The sequence below is a fragment of the Felis catus genome, chromosome A1 (assembly GCF_018350175.1).
Source record: "Felis catus isolate Fca126 chromosome A1, F.catus_Fca126_mat1.0, whole genome shotgun sequence".
Lineage (NCBI taxonomy): Eukaryota > Metazoa > Chordata > Mammalia > Carnivora > Felidae > Felis > Felis catus.
The window spans coordinates 173,968,737-173,992,167 of NC_058368.1; the positions used below are offsets into that span (position 1 = coordinate 173,968,737).

General features: G+C 40.1%; 1 protein-coding gene across 5 annotated transcripts in view; it reads left to right on the top strand.

The window, feature by feature from the left end:
* The window catches only part of THOC3 (THO complex 3), a 193,147-nt gene that overhangs the window by 70,857 nt on the left and 98,859 nt on the right, over positions 1-23,431 (top strand). Inside the window, exons 1-6 of one of the 5 annotated variants that reach the window (XM_045035181.1) lie at positions 3,063-3,424; positions 4,185-4,341; positions 5,764-5,968; positions 13,074-13,235; positions 13,355-13,455; positions 19,711-19,741. In XM_045035181.1, the coding sequence (XP_044891116.1) occupies positions 3,158-3,424; positions 4,185-4,341; positions 5,764-5,968; positions 13,074-13,235; positions 13,355-13,455; positions 19,711-19,715 (897 nt within the window). In that variant the 5' untranslated portion in view covers positions 3,063-3,157 and the 3' untranslated portion in view covers positions 19,716-19,741. Of the gene's footprint in view, positions 1-3,059; positions 3,425-4,184; positions 4,342-5,763; positions 5,969-13,073; positions 13,236-13,354; positions 13,456-19,710; positions 19,742-20,286; positions 20,872-23,431 lie in introns of those variants that run through there. The other 4 variants (XM_003981234.6, XM_045035178.1, XM_045035172.1 and 1 more) reach the window with 4 other exon arrangements.

Below are 23,431 nucleotides of genomic sequence, written 5' to 3' on the forward strand. Positions count from 1 at the left end.
CAAATTCTTTAAAAATATGAATATCAAAATGATTACAGAAATGCTGAGGGATTTTTATAGATTCAAGGAGACTAAGGAGATATGATAACTCAATAGAATATCAGATCCTAGACTAGATCATGTACTAGAGAAATGCTCTAAAGGCTATTACTGGCTAAACTGACATCACTGAAATACAGTAGATAAAATTCTATGTTATTGTTCAAATTAACAAAGTTTATAACTATCCTGGAGATAGGAAACAGAATATCCTTGCTCTTAGGAAATATTCACTGCAAGGTTTAGGGGCAAAGTGTAATGATATATGCAACTTACTCCCAAACATTTAGGAAAAGATATGTATATGGGTAGAGAGAGCAAAGGAAACAAAATGCTAAAACTAGGTGAACCCGGGCCATAGGATTAGCAGTGTTCTTGCAACTTTTCTGTAAATTTGATTATTTTTCTAAATACAAGTTTAAAAAAAATGGCCAATGCCTCTGTCTCCCTGAATTTTATCTCTCCTTTGAGATTCTCTGCCTTTAATCACATAGCCCCCACACGTATGCTGTTCCACCTTCAAAACAGTTGTACCATGCGCTGTCTCAGTGAAGACCAGCAGGATACACTTATCACAACTGAGGTCCTAATGTTTCTGTTTACAGAATATAGAAAAAGAGCACAAGGGAAAATGAAATAAAACACACACATAATGTACAAAAATATAAAATTAATACAGAAATACGAAGAATTATGTTTATAACATGGAGGTTTTAGGAACTGAGAATCAGAGTGTAGGTTTTGGAATCAGTCACAGCTGAGTTCTAATCTTTGCTCTGTCCATTAACAACCATGTGATCTGGAGCAGAACATTTTGCCTTTTTCCTCTTTAGTTTCCTTATCTGGAACCCAGAGACAGAAATCCTGTGTTTGTAGGGGAAAAAAAAAAAAAAAAAAAAAAAAAAAAAAGCTAGCATATGAAGAAAATTCCTGAAAAGAAAAGTTTAAGGAAGGAAAGCTAGACACCAAATGGTCTCCTACCCCAAGATTTTAGTGGACTTCATGGGTATTCTTTGGAGTCTAAAAAGCTTTGAAGTCTATAAGAATTTGTGGTTGCACTGGGGTAGAGAAGAATATGGAGGAAAGAGAAGGGCCTTATTTGCTAAGGCCTTCATCAGAGTATGTGCTTTACATGTGGATTCATTTAGTATTTAGGATCTTATGACACTTCCCTATGTTGCCGATGGAAATAAAGATTGTTAGAATGCTTTCATTTTTAGCAATATCTATTCAAATAAAAAAGTGCGTATGTGCACAATGAAACTTGCATAGGCAAGTTTATAAGCATATTTACTGCAGTATTGTTCTTTTTTAATATATATATTTTTATTTTTTAAGTTTGTTTATTTATAGCAGGAGCAGAGGAAGGGCAGAGAGAGAAGGAGAGAGAGAGAATCCCAAACAGTCTCTGTGCTGGCAGCACGGATGTGGGGCTTGAACTCATGAACTGTGAGATCATGACCTGAGCCAACAGACAACCTGAGCTTAACAGACTGAGTCCCCCAGGGCGATCCTTCTGCAGTATTGTTCTAAAAGCAAATTCAAGGACACTATCGATTAAGGGGATCAGTTAAATAAACTATTATACATGCATGTCATTAAAGACTCATCCATGAAATAGAATGAGACATTAGCATATACTATAGATTACGTGTGTTTACCAAAGAAAACAATTTATGTAAGGAAGGCTACTATTTTTGCCAGGCGGTGGTGGTATGGGAAGGATATATACAGACCAATCTACCTTTCCAAAGGTGCTTTTTTACACTTAAACTGTCTCTGGAAGACCACACAAAAATTTAATAATGTTTTTCAGAAGGGGAATTTGGAGACACAGGAGGTAAACTTACTCTATTCCCTTTTGTATTTTCTATATTTGTTACCAAGTGCTCATATCACTTTTTTTTTATATTATCCTTTTAAAAAAAGGTTTGTTTTTAAACAAATTTCCAGCCACCTGCTTACCTCCAAACCCCTCTCCCAGCCCACAGTCCTTCCCCAGGGCTTTGGTTGTCGTGGCAATTTACCACGGTTTCTTCAGCAAGAAACTGCTGGACTTGTGGTTTAAGGTAGGTGTGGTAAGGATGGAAATATATAATCAAAGAGGGAGTGTGTGTCACAGGTAGGCATTTATTGTTTACTCTGTATCTTTTACGTTTTTGCATATGTAATCATGTGCATATATATGGTGTTGCGGGATCATTGAACGCTGATCGTCAAGAAAGAATTCTTGAGATGTTTTACAGTGCAACTTAGTAAGTCTATTTAAATGGCACCGGGACAGGACGTGGGCAGAAAGACCCACGCTTTTGCTATATGCAGCCAGTGGTTATATGCTTACTGTTAAAGGGGGCGGGGATGTGCAGGGAGTATTAGATCATAAATGTTTTCTTTGAATTTCTACTCGTAAAACTATTTTTCCAAGACTTCTCCGGTGCTTATCATTTAGCTGGATATTAACTAGTGGTGGGATATACAGGCTATCATGGGACCTTTTAAGAATGTAGCAACCAGTACGTATATGCTCCTTATCAGAACTATGCAGGCTGTATAGATCGGCCTTCTGCACTAAAGTGAACATATTTCTGCTTCTATCACTCACCAGTAGTACCTTTTAAAAGCGGAGAATTTGCCTATTTAAAGACTTCCCTGGACTCTTTCTCAGTCCCTCCCCTCCTGAACTGTGGACACCCACAAACCCCTAGTTCACCAGCCGGAGTGTGGAGAGTTTTCTGCTCCAAGGGAGGGGACTGAGGGTGGGGATCAACCCTAGAAAAAAATGTCTTTCACTGATGGGGAACTGAGGTTTAGAAGGATTGCATTGGTTTTCTTTTTCAATTAAATAGGGATACAAATATATCTACCTGGCAGTAGGTAAGGGGGAAATAGGCCCTAAAATCCTTAGAATCATTAACTGTGAAAGATACTTAAATCGTAATCGTATTTGAAAAGTAAGGAAGCTCGCGCGCTGCATGCCGGGATTTGTAGTCCCCTCCGGATGGCCCACAGTGCGGCTGTGCAGGGGAGAGCCGCTCTTCCGGGCGCAGGCGTGCGGCAGCGGCGGCAGGACTGACTGGGCCAAAGCTGCCGTGTCCTCGCGGGCCACCGGGAGCTTGTCATGGCGGTTCCTGCGGCGGCCATGGGGCCCTCGGCGCTGGGCCAGAGTGGTCCTGGCTCAATGGCTCCCTGGTGCTCAGTGACCAGCGGCCCAACACGCTACGTGCTGGGAATGCAGGAGCTGTTTCGCGGCCACAGCAAGACGCGCGAGTTCCCCGCGCATAGCGCCAAGGTGCACTCGGTGGCCTGGAGCTGCGACGGGCGTCGCCTTGCCTCGGGGTCCTTCGACAAGACGGCCAGCGTATTCCTGCTGGAGAAGGACCGGTTGGTGAGCTGTCAGGGACCGGCCCAGCAGGAGAGAGGGGCCGTGGTAAAGGGCGGTGTGGTGTTGAGGGAGAGAATGGGGGTGAAAAGGGGGGTGGAGGCAAGGGGTGTGGGGATGTTGGGAGTGTGCAGTGCACGAGAGAGGAGTGTGGGAGTGATGAGGCTGGTGTTTAGGGGTCAGGAGGGGGTGTGGTGGAGAGGTGGACGGCGGTGGTAAGAGGGAGGTGGGGGTGCGAGGGAGTGTAGTAGTGAGGAGGAGTTCAGATGAGGGGGGCGGGGGGGAGATGAAGACGGGTGGTGAGGAGGGTGGATGGGACTGGGGTGAGATGGGGGTGTACGAGAGTGGTAGGAAGGTGTTGTGTAGTGTGAGGAGTGGCTAGGGTGCTGTGGTGCTGGTGAGGTCCCCATGGTGGTGAGGGGGGCCCTTTTGAAAATAATAGGGCTTTCTGTGGGGATGAGCAAGACTGGGAACCTGGGTGGTAGAGTAAGGATGGAAAACCAGAAAGAAGGAGGAAGGACAGGGAGGACAAAAGAGTAAGGCCATTGGTATGGAACCCAAACCTCAGAACAGTTTAGAGTGATTGGGGAGGAAGTGTGGGTGGGTATTGGGAGTAGTTTGGCAGAAAGGGCTTGGAAGGATTGGTGTCTTTTAAATTATCCAGATCTTTGTTGGTCACAAGGTACTTTAGTTTGAATAAGGTTAAAAAAATTACATGTGGAGGCAGGTACTTTTGTGTGTAGTGATGTTTGGATTCTCATTTCAGGTTAAAGAAAACAATTATCGGGGACATGGGGATAGTGTGGACCAGCTTTGTTGGCACCCAAGTAATCCTGACCTCTTTGTCACCGCGTCTGGAGACAAAACCATTCGCATCTGGGATGTGAGGACGACGAAATGCATTGCCACTGTGAACACTAAAGGTGACTCTTCAGAGAAAGGGCAATAGGAATGAGCTACTTGTGGTCATTCAACAGGCCTTTCCTGAATTATCTTCTCTATTTGTGGCCTTGTGTTAGGTATGAGACATCCTGGGCTGAATGTGACAATCTCCAGCTCCTAGGACCTGTACTGGGTTTAGTGCAGGGAGAGAGACGTACGTGTAAAAAAAACCCTACGTGATATGACATGGTTCGTCTTAACTGGAGAGGTCTAAAAGATGGACACTCAGAATGGAAATGCTTAAGTCTGCCTGTGGAGACAGGGAAGGTCTCACAGATTTGAGCAAACTCTTAGAATAGCTAATAGGGATTTAGTGGTCAGGGTACAGTGGGTTGGTGGGGGATAGGAGGCAGCTCTAGGAGGGAACTGCATGTACAGATGTGTGGAGAATTTATGAAACTGTTGATAGGCTAGAATGGCTGATCTTGGAATGAATGGTCTTGGTGGTCTGGGACAAAATGAACTGGAAGTCGTGCAGTATGTTTGTAGAATCTGTTCTTCACCAGCTATTGTTCTGTAAACCTTGAGGCCATTTATTATATTTTATTGACTGACATGTCATTGATTACAAGATGCACCAATATTTTATGTGCTAGTAGGAAAGAAGATAAAGCTTCTAGGTAACCATGACGCACCAAAAATTTTGAGATGCATCCTGTTGTATTTTAAGGTACATTATAGATAATAAAGTGTGAAAAAAATATGCATCATAGAATTGGTAAAGTTGATGACATTTCTAATCAATGTGTTCACTGTGGGCCACTGGACTTTTTGACAAGACTGGTACCTGGACATGGAATGTTGTAGTGCTTTCTCCAAGTAGACGGCTGGTAATGCATGTGTGATTTAGGTGTAACATGGATGAACATTCAAAACTGCTGTGTCTATATCTTAATTCCTACCAGAAAAAAAGAACTAGCCTGTAGAATTCATTGCTAAATTGAAACTAAATTTATTTAAGACATTTTTTGAGTCAATTTTAAGAAAAGTCTTGAGTAAAGAAATATAGCTGTTAACATAGGACAAAAATTGTGAAAGTGGCATTCGAATGACTGGAGTTTGGGAAATGTTGGTGTAAGAATTAGAGGCTTTGGAGTTAAATCTGGCTTAGATTTTGGCTCTGTTACGTCATAGCTTTGACATTTTGGCTCATCTCTCTTATCTTCCATTTCTTCATATATAAATTGGGAATCATGAAGTGTCCATTAGAGAATTATTGTGAGGACCCAAAGGGGGGAAATTTGTAGATGAATGTGCTGGTCTCAAAATTGTTGAGTAAGTGGTCATTCCCTTCTATTGACTAGGACCTTAGTGAATAGCTCTGGTCTTTGTATGATAAAAAAAATAAACTTCTGGAGGATTATGGGCAAACAATATCTTGCTGATTATATCTGGGTTTCCAGGGGAGAACATTAATATCTGCTGGAGTCCCGATGGACAGACCATTGCTGTGGGCAACAAGGATGACGTGGTGACCTTTATTGATGCCAAGACACACCGTTCCAAAGCGGAGGAGCAGTTCAAGTTTGAAGTCAATGAAATCTCTTGGAATAATGACAATAACATGTTCTTCCTGACAAATGGCAATGGTTGTATCAACATCCTCAGGTGAGAGGGTTCTAGCTTAGGAACTGTCTGATCTTTGTGCTGGGTGCTGTGGTGGATACAGAGATGAATTAGATGTTGAGTCTGTCCTGAAGGAGGTCAAAAGACAAGTGGTAATAAAGAATCCTAACCTCTGTTGAGCACCTTTGAGCCAGGCACCTTATATTTTACTTAAGTCATCACAGAAATTCTAGGGGGTTGATAGTATGCATCTTATTTGACAGATGAGGACCTGGGATTCACAGAGGTTAAATCACTATCAACTAGTGAGCACTAGAAGTAGATGCACCTTGAATTGTGGATAATTTGTACCCATAAAGTCTTAGCTTAAATATCACTTACCCTCCAGGGAAGCCATCTTCATCATCTTCCTACTTCCCCAGGTTAGAAGCTTATTTTTTTTTTATTAAAAAAACAAATATTTTTTTTATGTTTATTTTTGAGAGAGAGAGACAGACAGACAGACAGAACGTGAGTGGGGGAGGGGCAGAGAGACAGGGAGATACAGAATCTGAAGCAGGCTCCAGGCTCTGAGCTGTCAGCACAGAGCCTGACATGGGGCTCGAACTCGTGAACCGCGAGATCATGACCTGAGCTAAAGTCAGATGCTTAACGGACTGAGCCACCTAAGGGCCCCAGAAGCTTATTTTATGTACTTCCTGTTGGAAGCATTTCTCATTCTGTGTTACAATTTCATGTTTATTTGTATCTTCCATTAGACTATAAATTCCATGAGGGTAAGGACCATGTGTAACTTGTTTACTCTTAAATCCCTAGTGCCTAACTTAATACCTGCTACACAGAGTTAGGATCTCATTAAATATTTATTCTGTAAATGAATGAAATGGTGGAATTGAAATTCAGGCTTGTCGATTCTATTCTTTCTGTTATTCTGGGTGGGTAATGCAAGGCAGTATGAAATAGGTTATGTTAGAGAGTCTAGGAATTTGCTATGGAACCCCAAGGAAAGAAATTTATATGGACTGTGGGAGTTGGAGCTTGAAGGAGGCACCTTTTGAGCTTGATCCTTAAAGTTGAGGAGAATTTTAAGAATCAGCAAAAGGGAACCATACAGTGGACGAAACTGGTGTGAACAAGCATGGTCTATTTGGGGAATAGTTGGTAGGTCAGAGTTGCTGGGAGTGGTGGCAGATAAGGTGTCTGAAGAGAGGGCCTGAAAATGGGAAGATAAAGTTGAGATATAATCTGGGATCAGATTATAAAAGGCTGGATTCTATGCTTAGCAGCTTGAATTTTATTCTGTAGTTAGTAAGGATTCTATATCTTTTTTCTTTTAAAGCCTTTTCATCAGAAAATAAAACACAGATACAGAAAATCACTTAAAACAATGTATAGCTTAATGAACCATTATATGCCCAGCATCTTTGTAACCCCACCCAAGTCAAGAAATGTAACTTGTTGGCCATCCCAGAAGTCCAAACATGTGCTTTTCCTGCTCATATCTCCCGCTTCTCAAAAGGAAACACTATCTTGATTTTTATAGTATTTCTTTATAGTTTTAGCGACCATGTATGCATTTCTAGATACTCTAGTTTTGTGTATTTAAAAAAATTGGATGTCTTTTAAGTATGTTACACTACCAAGTCACTTTGCATCCTTCTTTTACTTCTAATTTAGTCGTTGAAAACCTGCAGATATTCTCCTAGTCTGAATTTAGCTGATTTCACATGCTTATTTATTTGTTGGATTATAAGGTATTTCCTCTCATCTGCTATTTGGTTAATTATTACTATCATTTATTATTATTATTATTATTATTTTAAAAATTAATTTTATTTTTTTAATTTACATCCAAATTAGTTAGCATATAGTGCAACAATAATTTCAGGAGTAGATTTCCTTAATGCCCCTTACCCATTTAGCCTATCCTCCCTCCCACAACCCCTCCAGTAACCCTCTTTTATTTGGTCCCCCTCCTGGTTTTTATATTATTTTTGCTTCCCTTCCCTTGTGTTCATCTGTTCTGTGTCTTAAAGTCCTCATATGAGTGAAGTCATATGATATTTGTCTTTCTCTGACTGACTAGTTTTGCTTAGCATAATACCTTCTAGTTCCATCCGCATAGTTGCAAATGGCAAGATTTTATTCTTTTTGAGGGGCAAGGAGGTTCATTCAACCATCCATTAAACATCTACCCTGTGGCAGACCTGGGCTGAGTGCCAAGAGTACAGATGTGAACATCAGCTAGTTTCTGTGCCCAGGAACCCACAGTCTGGTGTGGAGATGGTGACAATTCAGTGTGACAGTGGTTTTGTAGAAGAGTAACTCAGATTGCGTCTCACCCCTGCTGAAAACACTACAGAGGCTTCCCTTTGAATTTTCCCCAGATCCAATCTTTTCAGGCTTGTGTTCCTTTCTGTGTCTAGGTCTTAAATTACCTCTTCTTTCTTTTTTTTTTTTTTTTTTTTTACCCAGCAATGGCTGTGTAAATTATTTAATTTAATTTAATTTAATTATTTTAATTTAATTTTTTAAATTTACAAACAAGTTAGTTAGCATATAGTGCAACAGTGATTTCAGGGGTAGATTCCTTAATGCCCCTTACCCATTTAGCCCATCCCCCCTCCCATAACCCCTCTAGTATCCCTCTGTTTGTTCTCCATATTTATGAGTCTCTTATGTTTTGTTCCCCTCCCTGTTTTTATATTATTTTTGCTTCCCTTATGTTCATCTGTTCTGTGTCTTAAAGTCCTCATATGAGTGAAGTCATAGGATATTTGTCTTTCTCTAATTTCGCTTAGCATAATACCCTCTAGTTCCATCCATATAGTTGCAAATGGCAAGATTTCATTCTTTTGATTGCCGAGTAATACTCCATTGTATATATATACCACATCTTCTTTATCCATTCATCCATCGATGGACATTTGGGCTCTTTCCATACTTTGGCTATTGTTGATAGTGCTTCTATAAACATTGGGGTGCACGTGTCCCTTCAACACAGCATACCTGTATCCCTTGGATAAATACCTAGTAGTGCAATTGTTGGGTTGTAGGGTAGTTCTATTTTTAATGTTTTGAGGAACCTCCATATTGTTTTCCAGAGTGGCTGCACCAGCTTGCATTCCCACCAGCAGTGCCAAAGAGATCCTCTCTCTCCGCATCCTCGCCTACATCTGTTGTTGCCTGAGTTGTTAATGTTAGCCATTCTGACAGGTGTGAGGTGGTATCTCATGTGGATTTGATTTGTATTTCCCTGATGATGAGTGATGTTGAGCATCTTTTCATGTGTTGGTTGGCCATCTGGATGTCTTCTTTAGAGAAGTGTCTATTCATATTTTTTGCCCATTTCTTCACTGGATTGTTTTTTGGGTGTTGAGGTTGATAAGTTCTTTATTGATTTTGGATACTGGCAAATAACTTCTCCCATTCTGTCGGTTGCCTTTTAGCTTTGCTGATTGTTTCCTTTGCTGTGCGGAAGCTATTTTGATGAGGTCCCAATAGTTCATTTTTGCTTTTGTTTCCCTTGCCTCCGGAGACGTGTTGAGTAAGAAGTTGCCCTGGCCAAGATCAAGGAGGTTTTTGCCTGCTTTCTTCTTGAGGAGTTTGATGGCTTCCTGTCTTACATTTAGGTGTTTCATCCATTTTCAGTTTATGTTTGTGTATGGTGTAAGAAAGTGGTCCAGGTTCATTCTTCTGCATGTCGCTGTCCGGTTTTCCCAGCACCACTTGCTGAAGAGACTGTCCTTATTCCATTGGATATTCTTTCCTGCTTTGTCAAAGATTTGTTGGCCATACGTTTGTGGGTCCATTTCTGCGTTCTCTGTTCTGTTCCACTGATCAGAGTGTCTGTTCTTGTGCCAGTACCATACTGTCTTGATGATTACAGCTTTGTAGTATAGCTTGAAGTCCGGGATTGTGATGCCTCCTTCTTTGGTTTTCTTTTTCAAGAAGAAAAGCTTTGGTGATTTGGGGTTTTTACTGGTTCCATACAAATTTTAGGATTATTTGTTCTGGCTCTGTGAAGAATGCTGGTGTTATTTTGATAGGGATTGCATTGAATATGTAGATTGCTTTGGGTAGTATCAACATGTTAACAATATTTGTTCTTCCTATCCAGGAGCATAGAATCTTTTTCCTTTTTTGTGTGTGTCACCCTCAATTTTTTTTCATAAGCTTTCTCTAGTTTTCCGTGTCTAGATTTTTCACCTCTTTGGTTAGATTTATTCCTAGGTATTTTATGGTTTTGGTGCACTTGTAAATGGGATTGATTCCTTGGTTTCTCTTTCTGCTGCTTCACTGTTGGTGTATAGGAATGCAACTGATTTCTGTGTGTCGATTTTATATCCTGCAACTTTGCTGAATTCATGAATCCGTTCTAGCAGTTTTTTGGTGGAATCTTTAGGGTTCTCCATATAGAGTATCATGTTAATCTGGGAAGAGTGAAAGTTTGACCTCCTCCTGGCCGATTGGATGCCTTTTATTTCTTTGTGTTGTCTGATTGCAGAGGCTAAGACTTCCAATACTATGTTGAATAACAGTGGCGAGAGTGAACACCCCTGTCTTGTTCCTGACCTTAGGGCGAAAGCTCTCAGTTCTCCCCATTGAGGATGATATTAGTGCTGGGTCTTTCATATTTGGCTTTTATGATCTTGAGGTATGCTTCTTCTATCCCTACTTTCTTGAGGGTTTTTATCAAGAAAGGATGCTGGATTTTGTCAAATGTTTTCTCTGCATCTATTGAGAGGATCATATGGTTCTTGTCCTTTCTTTTATTGATGTGATGAATCACGTTAATTGTTTTGCGGATATTGAACCAGCCCTGCATCCCAGGTATAAATCCCACTTGGTCATGGTGAATAATTTTTTTAATGTATTCTTGGATCCGGTTGGCTAATATCTTGTTGAGGATTTTTACATCCATGTTCATCAGGGAAATCAGTCTATAGTTCTCCTTTTTTAGTGGGGTCTCTGTCTAGTTTTGGAATTTAATTTTTTTTTTTTAATGTTCATTTATTTTTGAAAGAGAGAGTGCGAGTGGGGGAGGGGTAGAAGGAGAGGGAGACACAGAATCTAAAGCAGGCTCCAGGCTCCAAGCTGTCTGCACAGAGCCCCGCTCAGGACTTGAACTCACAAAACGTGAAAACATGACTTGAGCCAATGTTGGATGCTTAACTGACTGAGTCACCCAGGCGCCCCTACTATTTGGTTACTTAAGAATATTGTTTACTTTGGGGCACCTGGGTGGCTCATTTGGTTAACTGTCCCACTCTTGGTTTGGGCTCAGGTCATGATCTCATGGTTGTGAGATGGAGCCCCACGTCAGGCTCTGTGCTGGGTGGGGAGCCTGCTTGGGATTCTGTCTCCCTCTCTCTTTGCCCCTCTTCCGCTTGTGCTTGCTTGTGCATGCACATTCTGTCTCTCTTTCAAAATAATAAATAAAAATAAACTTAAAAAAAAGAATATAGTTTACTTAGGAAAGACAGGATAAATGCTTCTTGTCATCAGATAATGAATTAGTTCTCTATCACTTACAAAGATAATCAGCTAGTTTTAAGACTCATTATAAACTCATGTATTTAAGCATGGTAGATGTGTTTCAATCTATTGGAATAATTATCCTTATGGAAGCTCAAATTATCCCATCTTTAGCCAACGGGAGCCTCTTCAAGTTGATTCCTGAGTCATTTTTTTGACAGTGTTAGTAGTCTTCAGTTTCTTGCTCTCTGGTATGATGAGTATTCCAAGTTCATCTTGTATGCTTCCTGCCTCAGACCTTTAATCAGAAAATTCTCTAAGAATCAATCCCTGGATTCTTTTTCTGAGAAATAATATTGGAGTTACCGATGTCCATATTGATACGTTGATTATTATTTCTAGACCTTTCCAGTGGATAGAGCAAGGAAGCATATGTGTATGTATGTATTTGTTTTTTTGTTAAATTTTTTTAATGTTTATTTTTGAGAGAGAGAGAGAGACAAAGTGAGAGCTGGGGAGGGGCAGAGAGAGAGGAGACACAGAATCTGAAGCAGGCTCGAGGCTCCGGGCTGTCAGCACGGAGTCCCAACACGGGGCCCGAACTCACGAACTGTGAGATCATGACCTGAGCTGAAGTCAGAAGCCCCAGACTGAGCCACCCAGGTGCCTCTGTGTGTATTTTTAAAGATAAAATATCTTGTGAATTCATACTGATAAGTTCCAGTTAAAATTCAGGACTAGAGGAATTTTACTAAATATCTTCTATATTATAAGTAACTCTTTCCTTCAAACTGAGTATTCAGGTTCTCAAGGACACGGGATTACAGAATTAGAATATCCCACAGTTACTTATTACCTTTATCCATGTTATATGTGGAGATATCTCAGAATAACAGTATTACCACTACCACCACAATACATACACAAGAAGCTATATATGTAATGCTCATTAACAGTCCTATGCTGATGAATCTCTGGTCATTTGATTGTTAAAGCTCATTCTTTAGCTTCCTCAGGAACAGGGTTCATGGGAACAGTTTTCCCTGAGTTCATACTTATTATAATTTATAGACTTAATAAAACTTACAACTACTTTATTATATTATGCTTAGTATTTGAGCTTTTTATAATTGATAGTCACTTGCTAGACATAAAAATCCTCGCGGCCTGGAGCCTGCTTCAGATTCTGTGTCTCCCTCTCTCTGCCCTTCTGCCACTCATGCTCTGTCTCTCTCTCTCTCTCTGTCAAAAATAAATAAACATTAAAAAATAATTAAAAAATCCTTGGGGCACTTGGGTGGCTCAGTCAGTTAAGTGTCTGACTCTTCATCTCAGCTCAGGTGTTGATCTCAGGGTCGTAAGTTCAAGCTCCACATTGGGCCCCATGCTAGGCGTGAAGCCTACTAAAAAAAAATCCTTGATTCATATTTTCTTCCCTGTATAGCTTAAATACGTTAGTCCATTTTCTTTTGGCAGAAAGTCTTATTGTCAGAAAGGTCTGATGATAACCTAGTTTTATTTTTTTAAAGTTTAGAAAAGTCTGTTTGAATTATAGTCTGATATTTGTTATGTTGTCTTACTTTGGTTTTCTTCTTCAGCGTCTCCTGTTGTTGTCTCAGTACCATAGTCCTCTTCCCATAGTTTGATTGCCATCTGTCTTGTTTCTCAGCTACCCAGAGCTGAAGCCTGTGCAGTCCATCAATGCCCATCCTTCCAACTGCATCTGCATCAAATTTGACCCCATGGGGAAGTACTTTGCCACAGGAAGTGCAGATGCTTTGGTCAGCCTTTGGGATGTGGATGAGTTAGTGTGTGTTCGGTGCTTTTCCAGGTAAGCAGCCCTGCCAGTACTTTCCTTGCTGGATAAGTTAATTTTACTTCATTTTGGGTGAAATTGTGCCCTCCTCTTATTGGGTTATTCTAATGTCTCCTCTGTCTACTCTGTTATAGGCTGGATTGGCCTGTGAGGACCCTCAGTTTTAGCCATGATGGAAAAATGCTGGCATCAGCTTCAGAAGATCATTTTATTGACATTGCTGAAGTAGAGACAGGTAACTGAAACCCTCACTACCATAATGATCTTCTCTCTGTCATCTGTGGCCATCAGGACTTCTGTCTTGTATTTTCATCTTCACATTACTACTTCACCAGTATTAGCATAAATGAATTTGTCTGCTTAAGACAGGTTTGTTTATTATGACTGCTATAGTCGGGTCATGAGGGAGCAGAGTTAAAAGAAAGGTCTGAAAGAAAGTGATTTGGGAAAATATTTTGCATTTTATTAACTTTTAATTCTTCTATTATAATGAAAATTTTAAAATACAGAAAATAGGAGAAAGAAAAAAGTATGACCTGTGGTCCCACCATCTAAATACAATCTCTTTAAGTGTTGTGGTGTATATTTTTTTCTATATTTTGCTTGTGTGTAACTTAAAAAATACATATTTTTTAATAATTTTAGGAATTATCAAATACATGTGATTTGCTTTAAAAACAACCAACAGAATTTGAAAATAGAAAAATGGAAGAAGAGTATCCATTTTACAGAAGAATTTCCTCAGATTTACTTAGTTTTAATTGAAATTTTTTTTCGTTATTGAGGGATAGTTGACATATAATGTTATATTAATTTCATATAAGACAGTGATTTGACAGTTATATGCATTATACTGCAGTATAATGTAGTAAATTGACTACAGTCATTGACTGCAGTAAATGTAGTCAACATACAACATTATTACAATGTTGACTGTGTTCCCCTTGCTGTACTTTACATCTTCATGACTTACTTTTTTTGTTCCTGGAAGTTTGTGCCTCTTAATCACTTCACCTATTTCACCCATTACCCTAACCCATTCCCCTCTGGCAACCACCAGTTTATTTTCTGTATTTATGAGTCTGTTTTCTATTGTTTGTTTATTTACTTGTTTCTTTTTCTTTTTTCTTTTTTTTTAGATTTCATGTATAAGTTAAATCATATGGTATTTGTCTGTCTCTGTCTGACTTATTTCACTTAGCTTAATACCCCATAGGTCCACCCATGTTCTTGCAAATGGCAAGATCTCATTCTTTTTTCATGACTGATTAATATTCCACTGTGTATATATACACCACGTCTTCTTCATCCATTCATCTATCCATGGACACTTGGGCTGTTTCCGTATCTTCACTGTTGTAAATAATGCTGCAATAAATGTAGGGGTGCATGTATCCTTTCCAGTTGGTGTTTTTGTTTTCTTTGGGTAAATATCCAGTAGTGGAATTAGTGGATCATATGGTATTTCTGTTTTTAATTTCTTGAGGAACCTCCATACTGCAAAGTTTTTGCTGAAAGATCAGCTGATAAGACTTATGGGTTTTTCCTTGTATGTGACTGTTTGCTTTTCTTTTGCTGCTTTTAAGATTCTCCCTTTATCTTTAATTTTTGCCATTTTAATCATTATGTCTTGGTGTGAACCTTTTTGGGTTCATCTTGTTTGGAGCTCTCTTTGCTTCCTGGATTTGGATATCTGTTTCCATCCCCAGATTCAGGAAGTTTTCAGGTATTATTTTTCCCCCTTTCTTCTCTCTTCTCTTTCTGAAATCCTTATAATGGGAATGTTAATTATGCTTGATAATTTTGCAAAGGTCCCTTCACCTATTCTCACTTTTATTATTCTTTTGTCTTTTTGCTGTTAGTTTTGATTGTTTTCTGTTACCTTGTCTTTAAGATCTCTGGTCTGTTCTTCTGCATCCCCTAATCTGCTCTTGATTTTCTCTAGTGTATTTTTCATTTCAGTTACCATATTCTTCATCTCTGACTGGTTCTTTTTTACATTTTCTGTCTCTTTGTTGAAATTCTCACTGAGTTCATCCACTCTTTTCTCAAGTCCAGTTGAGTATCTTTATGACTATTACTCTCAACTCTTCATCACACATATTGCTCTTCTCTGTTTTGTTTAGTCCTTTCTCTGTGTTTTGTCTTATTTTTTCATTTGGGACATATCCCTTGTCTCCTCATTTTATCTAACTGTCCGTGTTTGTTTCTATGTGTTAGGTAGGTCAGCTACATCCCCTGACCTTGAAAGTAGTGGCTTTATGTAGAAGAGGTCCTGTGGTGCCCTGTAGTGCTATCCATCCTGGTCACTGGAACCAGGTGCACCAGGGGTGCCCCCGTATGGGCTGTGTGCACCCTCCTGTTGTGGCTGAGCTGTGATTGCTATGGGCATGCTGATGATGGGTGGGGTTGGCCTTCAGCCCAGCTGGCTGCAGTAACCCGCTTTGCCTGCTGCATGCACACTGGGCAGGGTTTGCTGCCCATGCTGTTGAGAGGCCTGGCTGCAGCTGCCAGGGGCTCAGTTGTGGGGGGCGTTGGCAGTCAGCCTAGCTGCCTGTAATTAGCCTCTGTGAACAGCTGCAGGTACATGGAAGGGCAGGGCTAATTCTTTGTGCAGCCAGCTAAGAGGCCTGGCTGTAGGAACTGTGGGCAAGCTGCTGTGTAGGGTATCTCCCCTGTCCTCTAGGGGAGGTGTCACTTTGGAGGCGTCCCATCTGGGGCTGCTTGCTGGGTGTGGCAGGGCAGGAGCTGTTTTGGAGGGGTGCCTTCGGAGGCCAGTGGGTTGGGTAGGGTGGGTGGTAGGAGAATGCTGGGGCGGGGCATGTGTTGCTAGTGAGGAAGATGGAGAGAGTTAGAACTGGTTTCTGCAAGCGTCCAGCTAGAGCTAGGCTCAGGGAAGCCAAGAAAAATGGCACCTGCCAGCACTTTTTATTCCTGGAGAAATCTCCTGCAGATCTCTGCCCTTCTGGCACACATCCTAAAATTAGTCGATAAATATCCTTCATGTATACCCTAGGTGCTTTTCAAGTTGCTGCTTCTGTGCTGTCTCCGACTGAGAAACTTAGTGTGTTGATTCTTCTGCCCTCTAGTTCTCCTGTAGTTAAGCCCCGCTGATTTCTAAAGCTCCCAAAGTTAAGCCTTGCTGATCTTCAAAGCCAGACATTATGGGAACTCGTTTTCTCAGTGTAGGTCCTTAGGGCTAGGCTTGCCCTGTTTGGGATCTGATTCCCTCACTCCATGCTTGTGATGTCCCTCCCGTTTGTCGTTATTTGCACCAGGGGTTTGGTTCCTGACTCACGTCTCCACCTCTTCTACCCTTTCAGTGTGGCCTTCTCTCTATATTCAGCTGTGGAAGATCTCTTCTGCTGGTCTTCAGGTCATTTTCAGTTAGTTATGATAAACATACTTGTTGTCTCAGTGTGTCTCTGAGAGGAGGTGAGCCCAGGATTCTCCTACTCTGTCATCTTCTGTCATTACCCTCAGATTTATTTTGTAATGTAGCTCTATTGTTTTTGGAAATACATGATACTTTAGTAAAAGAATTGAAACTGTGTAGAAAACATCAAACAATAAAATAAAAAAGTTGAGATTCCACAATTTAACAATGCTTCTGTTGATGACACTGTGTTGAGTATTGTCCAGCCATTCGGACATGCAGCTCCTTTGTCACCCTTGTTAATGTGATGCATGGATACTCTCCTGCTCCAGGATGTGGCTGCCTCACTTGAGGATGTTATAGCTTCTTACATGGCCGTGGCTGTTGAGCTCTACTGCCACTTTTTTTTTTTAATGTTTATTTATTTTTGAGAGAGAGACAGAGTGTGAGCGGGGGAGGGACAGAGAGAGAGGGAGACACAGAATCCAAAGCAGGCTCCAGGCTCTGAGCTGTCAGTGCAGAGCCCCATGCGGGGCTCGAACTCACGAACTGCGAGATCGTGACCTGAGCCGAAGTTCGATGCTTAACTGACTGAGCCACCCAGGTGCCCCTCTACTGCCACTTTTCATGCAGTTTAGAATTCCATTGAATTATATCAGTGTATACTTAAACTGCCAGTATATACATATATATGCCTGTAGATACTTTAGTTGCCCATCTATTTGGTGGTTTCTCATCTGTACCATTATAAATAATGCTGTGAGAAATATCCTTATGCACTTCATTTTACTAATGCGGTCATCCTTTTGGGTAAACTATTGAAGTGAATTTTGGACTGAGTCCAAAGTGCTCACATTTTGTAAAGGACTAAACCACTTACTGAAAGGTTATTGTAGTGTTTGCTCTTAAAACAGTGCAAGTGTGTGCTATTTTTCCCATGCCATCTTTGTGCAAGTTTAATTGTCTGCCTCACCTAATACATATAAAATGTGATTTAGTTCACATACAATCTTCAGAACTGTATCAAATATGGCTGTATTAATTTTTGTAAACAGTTCAAATACTTTTAACAAGTTTTTTTTTTAATTTTCTTTATAACTGAGGCTAAAAGCTAAAAGTCAAATGATTATCAAAGAGAAGCACAATTATATTTACAGCATTGTTTTATGCACAAATGGGAAATAGTCCAAATTTTCATTATGATGAGCTAATTAAATAAATTGTGATGCATCCATATTACAGTGTGCCAAGAGAAAAAACATAGCTCTGTATGTGCCGAAATGGAAGATTGGCAAGGCATTTTACTGAATGAGCAAAACAAGTAGCCAGTCAGTGCATGTGATGTGTTCCCATTTAGGTGAAGAAGCTAAAGCTAAGTTGGTAGAAAGACTTTTGAAAGAATTTATTTCAGGGACACCTGAATGGCTCAGTTGGTTAAGCGTCCGACTTCGGCTTAGGTCATGATCTCATGGTCCGTGAGTTTGAGCCCCGCATCGGACTCTTTGGCATCAGCTGACAGCTCAGAGCCTGGAGCGTGCTTTGGATTCTGTGTCTCCCTCTTTCTCTGCCCCTCCCCTGCTCATGCTCTCTCTTTCTATCTCTCAAAACTGAATAAATGTTTAAAAAATATATATTAAAAAAGAAAGAAAGAATTTATTTCAGACTTAGAAGATTGGGAGAAAACTGCAGTAGGGAAAAAGGATAAATTTAAAAAAAATTTTTTTATGTTTATTTATTTTTGAGAGAGAGGGAGAGACAGAGCATGAGCAGGGGAGGGGCAGAGAGAGGGAGACACAGAATCCGAAGCAGGCTCCAGGCTCTGAGCTTTCAGCACCGAGCCCGATGTGGGGCTCGAGCTCACAAACTGTGAGATCATTACCTGAACCGAAGTCAGACACTCAGCCGACTGAGCCACCCAGGTGCCCCCCAAAAAGATAAATTTTAATTTAAATTATAATGTAATTATTATTATGAAATCAGTTAAATAAAATGAGAAGTTCTGTTCTTCAGTCACCCTAGGCTCATTTTAAGGACTTTAGTAGCCACATGTAGCTAGTGGTTTCTATATGGATGGCACAGATGTAGAATGTCTCCACCATAGAAGTTTCTGTTGCCCAGTGCTGCTCTGTACCCTTGTACTGTTTGAATTTTATGCAGTAAGCATGTCTTTGTATATGTTTGTAAAATAAGAGTAATACATGTTCATTGTAGAATATTTAGAAAATGCTAACAAATATAAAGAAGAAACTAATAGTCACATATAGGCCTATAATTTGGAGATAGCTGTTCTAACATATTGGTATATTTCCTTCCAATCTTTTTTTTCATATATAGATATCTATATCGCTATATAGATATTTTATATATAGACATCTATATGTGTGTGTGTGTGTATACACTATATTTGGAATCATGTTTAGTAAGATTTTATATCTTACATATTTTTATGTTTAAATGTAAAACAAAGTAAGAATTTTATTTCTGATAGCATATGTTTTAAAAGTCCACTTCTTTTCAGCTCTTAGACACATCATACATATTACACCAAGTCTTTTGGAACTTTGGTGGTCTGGAGTAGTAATGTCAGTCTCACCCAGATAGCACCTTCTTTATCATTCAGACATTAAGCTTTCCAGTAAAACTGTCAAGATGTTTATTTAGGAAACATTTTAGAAGGCCTCTTCATATCTACCCTGGTTTTCTTGAACTGCATAAATTTCTTTATCTTAACAAATCCCAAGTGAATTTGACAAATGACTTCGAGTTAAAGGCATAAAGAGAAGTAAAAGGGGAGTAGCAGCCTCTGAAACTATTCTTTGTATTTGTATAATACAGAGATTTGCTCAGACGTATAGCTGGACTGCCAGATCCTAGCATCATGAAGAGTGGTTAATTGTCCCTGAAATAAAATTACTTAAAAAAAAGAATCTCTCTTACTCTCCCTATACACACATGTATTTGCATATATATAAAAATATATATATATATATTTAAAGAGCTTTATAGAAATATAATTTATCATATAGTTGACCAATTTCAGGTATATAATTTAATGTATTCTGCATCTTTAACACCACATCGCTGATGCTTTACTACATTAATCTTAACCCTAAGGTTGAAGAAAAGTAAAGCAGGACTAAAGGGATAATGGCTTTAGAAAAATCCTGCTTAATTTCAATAAGTAGGAAGAATAACGTTTTTGGAAAAAGAAATCTATCTATTTGCAAGGCATTGTGATTTAGCAGAAAGATCTGTAGCTTTGAAAACAGACTTCATGTGCTGACTGCTGCTTCCTTGAGGTATGACTTAACTGTTAAGTCACTTGTTCCTTTATAAAAGGGGGTTTAAAACGTTGCCTATCTTGCTGGGATGTCATTGTGCTTTATTAAAATAAAATAGAATTCATCTGATTCCTAAGGGGTGCTCAACAAATGGTAGCTGCTACTACTGTTTTCCTAGGGAGACACAGTACGTTCAGAGCACAGCCTCTGCATTCAGATCTTGCTCTGCCACCTACTGACTTGTGCCCTCTTTGTGCCTCAGTGTTCTCTGTAAAATGGGGTGATGACTACTGTATCTATCCTATAGGGTTAATAAGGGGATTAAGTGAGTTAATGTAGGCAAGTACTTCATGAATGTGGTTTCTTATTATTAACATATTTATTGGTTTCTCTATATTGATTTTTATAGGAGACAAGCTATGGGAGGTGCAGTGTGAGTCCCCGACCTTCACCGTGGCTTGGCACCCCAAAAGGCCTCTGCTGGCATTTGCCTGTGATGACAAAGATGGCAAATATGACAGCAGTCGGGAAGCAGGAACTGTGAAGCTGTTTGGGCTTCCTAATGACTCCTGATAGGGGGACCTGATGTAGGGAGAGGAGGCACTGGCAGAGGCCTTCCTTTGTGTGTTAGTTTGGTCTGTTCTCTTGGAGTTGGTGGGCACCTCAAGTATTTGTAAATTGGTATAAATTATATACGTCTTTGTCAGTCTGCCTATTCCAGTTCCCTTCTTGTATTATGAGCTCTTCCCATTCTTTCCGCCCTGCAGGAGGGCTCTGCATGATAACACCAGCATATCTTGTCCTCTGGGGACCTCCTGTCTTCCCTGCTTTTAGATGTATGGTAGACTTTGTTGTGTTTGTTTCTGTGTGGACAATACCTACTTTGGGGGAGTGAGTGAGGGAGGGTGAGATGGGGATGGAGATTTTTTATAATAAAGAAATGTACATACTTTTGAGAATTGAGCATTTAATAAAACTGAATTTAATTATGGGACTTCTAAGACTTGAAAAGTTATGGTATTTTTGCTTTTTTTTTTTTTTTTATATTATTACAGGGAGATGTAGTTTTGCATTTAAAAAAAAAAAATCTCAGATTGAATTTACAGGTTGTATTTCTATCATTTTATGTCCTAACCAAGAACTCTGGAAATGCAGGGACCTAGCATGAAGTGTATGGCAATAGCAATCCTTAAAGTCTTCAGTTTATGTGTATGTATAACTGGTCTAAATGTACAAGGATTTGTAGACAATAAATTTATGATAAACATTGAGAAAAGTAATAAAATATAAGTAAATCCCAAATCAGGATAAGACATATAGATTAGAATAGAATGTCAAGACTGGGGAAATTAAAATAGAAATATGCAAAGAATGAGGGCCTGAGGCTGTGCCCCCTGGTGGCAAAGTGAAGAAGGGATAAGCCAGTTAATTCTTAAAAAGCAAAGCACATGCCAGTTCCTCAAGGAAAACAGAACTTTTGTTAGCTCTTACCTCCAAAAGAAATGGCTCCTATAGGAGATTACCTGTGAGCAATATCTTGATCCTCATTGTGTTTTACTGTATTTTGGCATTAAAAAAATAGAAATATGCCTCAATAAATGATGTTTGTAGAAATTTTGGAAAAAGATAAGCAAAAAGAAGAAATCATATTTCTCCTCCCAAGAGATAATCACTAATATCCCATGTTCATAGTTACAAATGGTAACATGTTTATACAAATCCTGCAGGGTAGACAAATCAAGTATGACTAGATAAAGCAAGAAAAGTGCTCAGCATCATGTTAGGTAGTATTAAAACAGTCTTAATAGAAATTTTTAGTTATTAGACACTCCTTATGTCTGGTACTGTAATGAGCACTTTACTCAAGTTTTGCAACAGCCTCTGAGGTTCGATGTTATTTTACTACAGGGAGTTTAACTCAGTGTTACTCATTAAGCGACGCTATTCAGATGTAGGTTTGCTTAAAGGTCCACATGCCTTCTATTGCAATGGCTATTCTATTTCCATTCCCATTCTACAGATAAGTAAACCTTGGCTCTGAGAAGTTGACTCTTGGCCCAAGTTAGTGAATGAGTGAGATCAGTTGAGTCCTGTCTTCAGGCTCAGTAGTATTTCCTTCAGCCCCCAGAACAGCCTCTGCCTCCATCCTTCCCTGGGGATGGTCTTTTTAGTTGCAAACCAGCATGCCACCTCATTATGTCAGAAGTTCAGTGTTCATGTTACTGGGAGTAAACTGTGGCACATTGATTCTTGTTTTTACAGTGATCTGTCACTCCTGTGGTTACTGCTTTGTTTCTCTATATCTCCGCCTTAGCATTGGAACCAGACACCACGGTTCAGTCTAGATCTTCGTATTTGATCAATTGCCTCCTCTTTCATCCATGTGGATTTTTTCTCTCTGGGTTTGTGTAAAGTAGCAATCCACTCAACTTTTCATTTAAGAGGTCTGTTGCTTTCAACTAGTGGGATGCTTAGCAACAGGAAAGCACTTACCTGTGAGGAAAGAGCTCGTTTGTGGTAGCTTTTGCTGACTCTCAGGATCTTGCTGACAGCATTTCTGTGCCTCGACTTTAGAGTCCTGACGAGGCTCAGAAATTGGGTCCCTCTTGGAGGAATGGCATAATTTGTCCCAGACCTGATACCCCTATGGTTTGAGTGAGTTTTCTAATTCAGAGCAGGAAGGGAACCATTCAGAGTCACCTGGCAGTTGACTTATTTGGTCAGTCCAGCTGTGTCATACAGTTACTGCTCCAAACACTAACAAGTCAGAAGTGGGTGGTGACTTCTGCTTTGAGCTACACAGTAGTTGGTAAAGAAAGTTGGGGATTTGCTATGCCAGTGACCCATTGCTGTGTAGACTTGAGTTACAAGTCAGGCTAAGAAATAGGTAGTTAAAATTACAGTATATTTTGTGCTAGGATCCTGATTTCTCTATGGCATGAGATAGAGGGGAGGGTGAAACCTGCCAGATGTTAAGCTTGTGTAAAGTGTATGTGTGTGCTTTGAGGATTATTCCCTCACCCTAACCTTTGTAGGGGTAGGGCATGGCTGGGGGGTGGTGTCCTGGCAGGGTGGATTGAGAGGCTAGTACAAGGAGTTTTGGCCAGAGGCAATTAGATCCAAAAAGGGGAATCGGGAAGCAGCCAATACTGTGAGGTCCAGAGTGTGTGTGTGTGTGTGTGTGTGTGTGTGTGTGTGTGATCTGGTTGGGGTGTGATGTGTCAGGGGTCTTTCAGTTTAGAATGACCAGGAATGGGGTAGATACACCTTTACTCCCTTTCCTGTTTCAAAGATGTATTCTATTCCCTAAGGATTTTAGTCACAAAAGGGACCGCCAAATGTCTACCTTCTTTGGAAGGGAAAAAGCCCATAAGCAGAATTACAAGGTAAGTCCCATCTTTCAGAAGGAGAGTAGAGATCATACACCTAGAAGTGCCTTGCACACTCAGAATACCTACATATAGGTAAGTATTGCCTTCTTTTCTCCCTGTGACACTGCAGGGCAGTGAAAAGAAGGCTGGCTTCCTAGGTGAGCAGAAGGGGATTTGAATCCC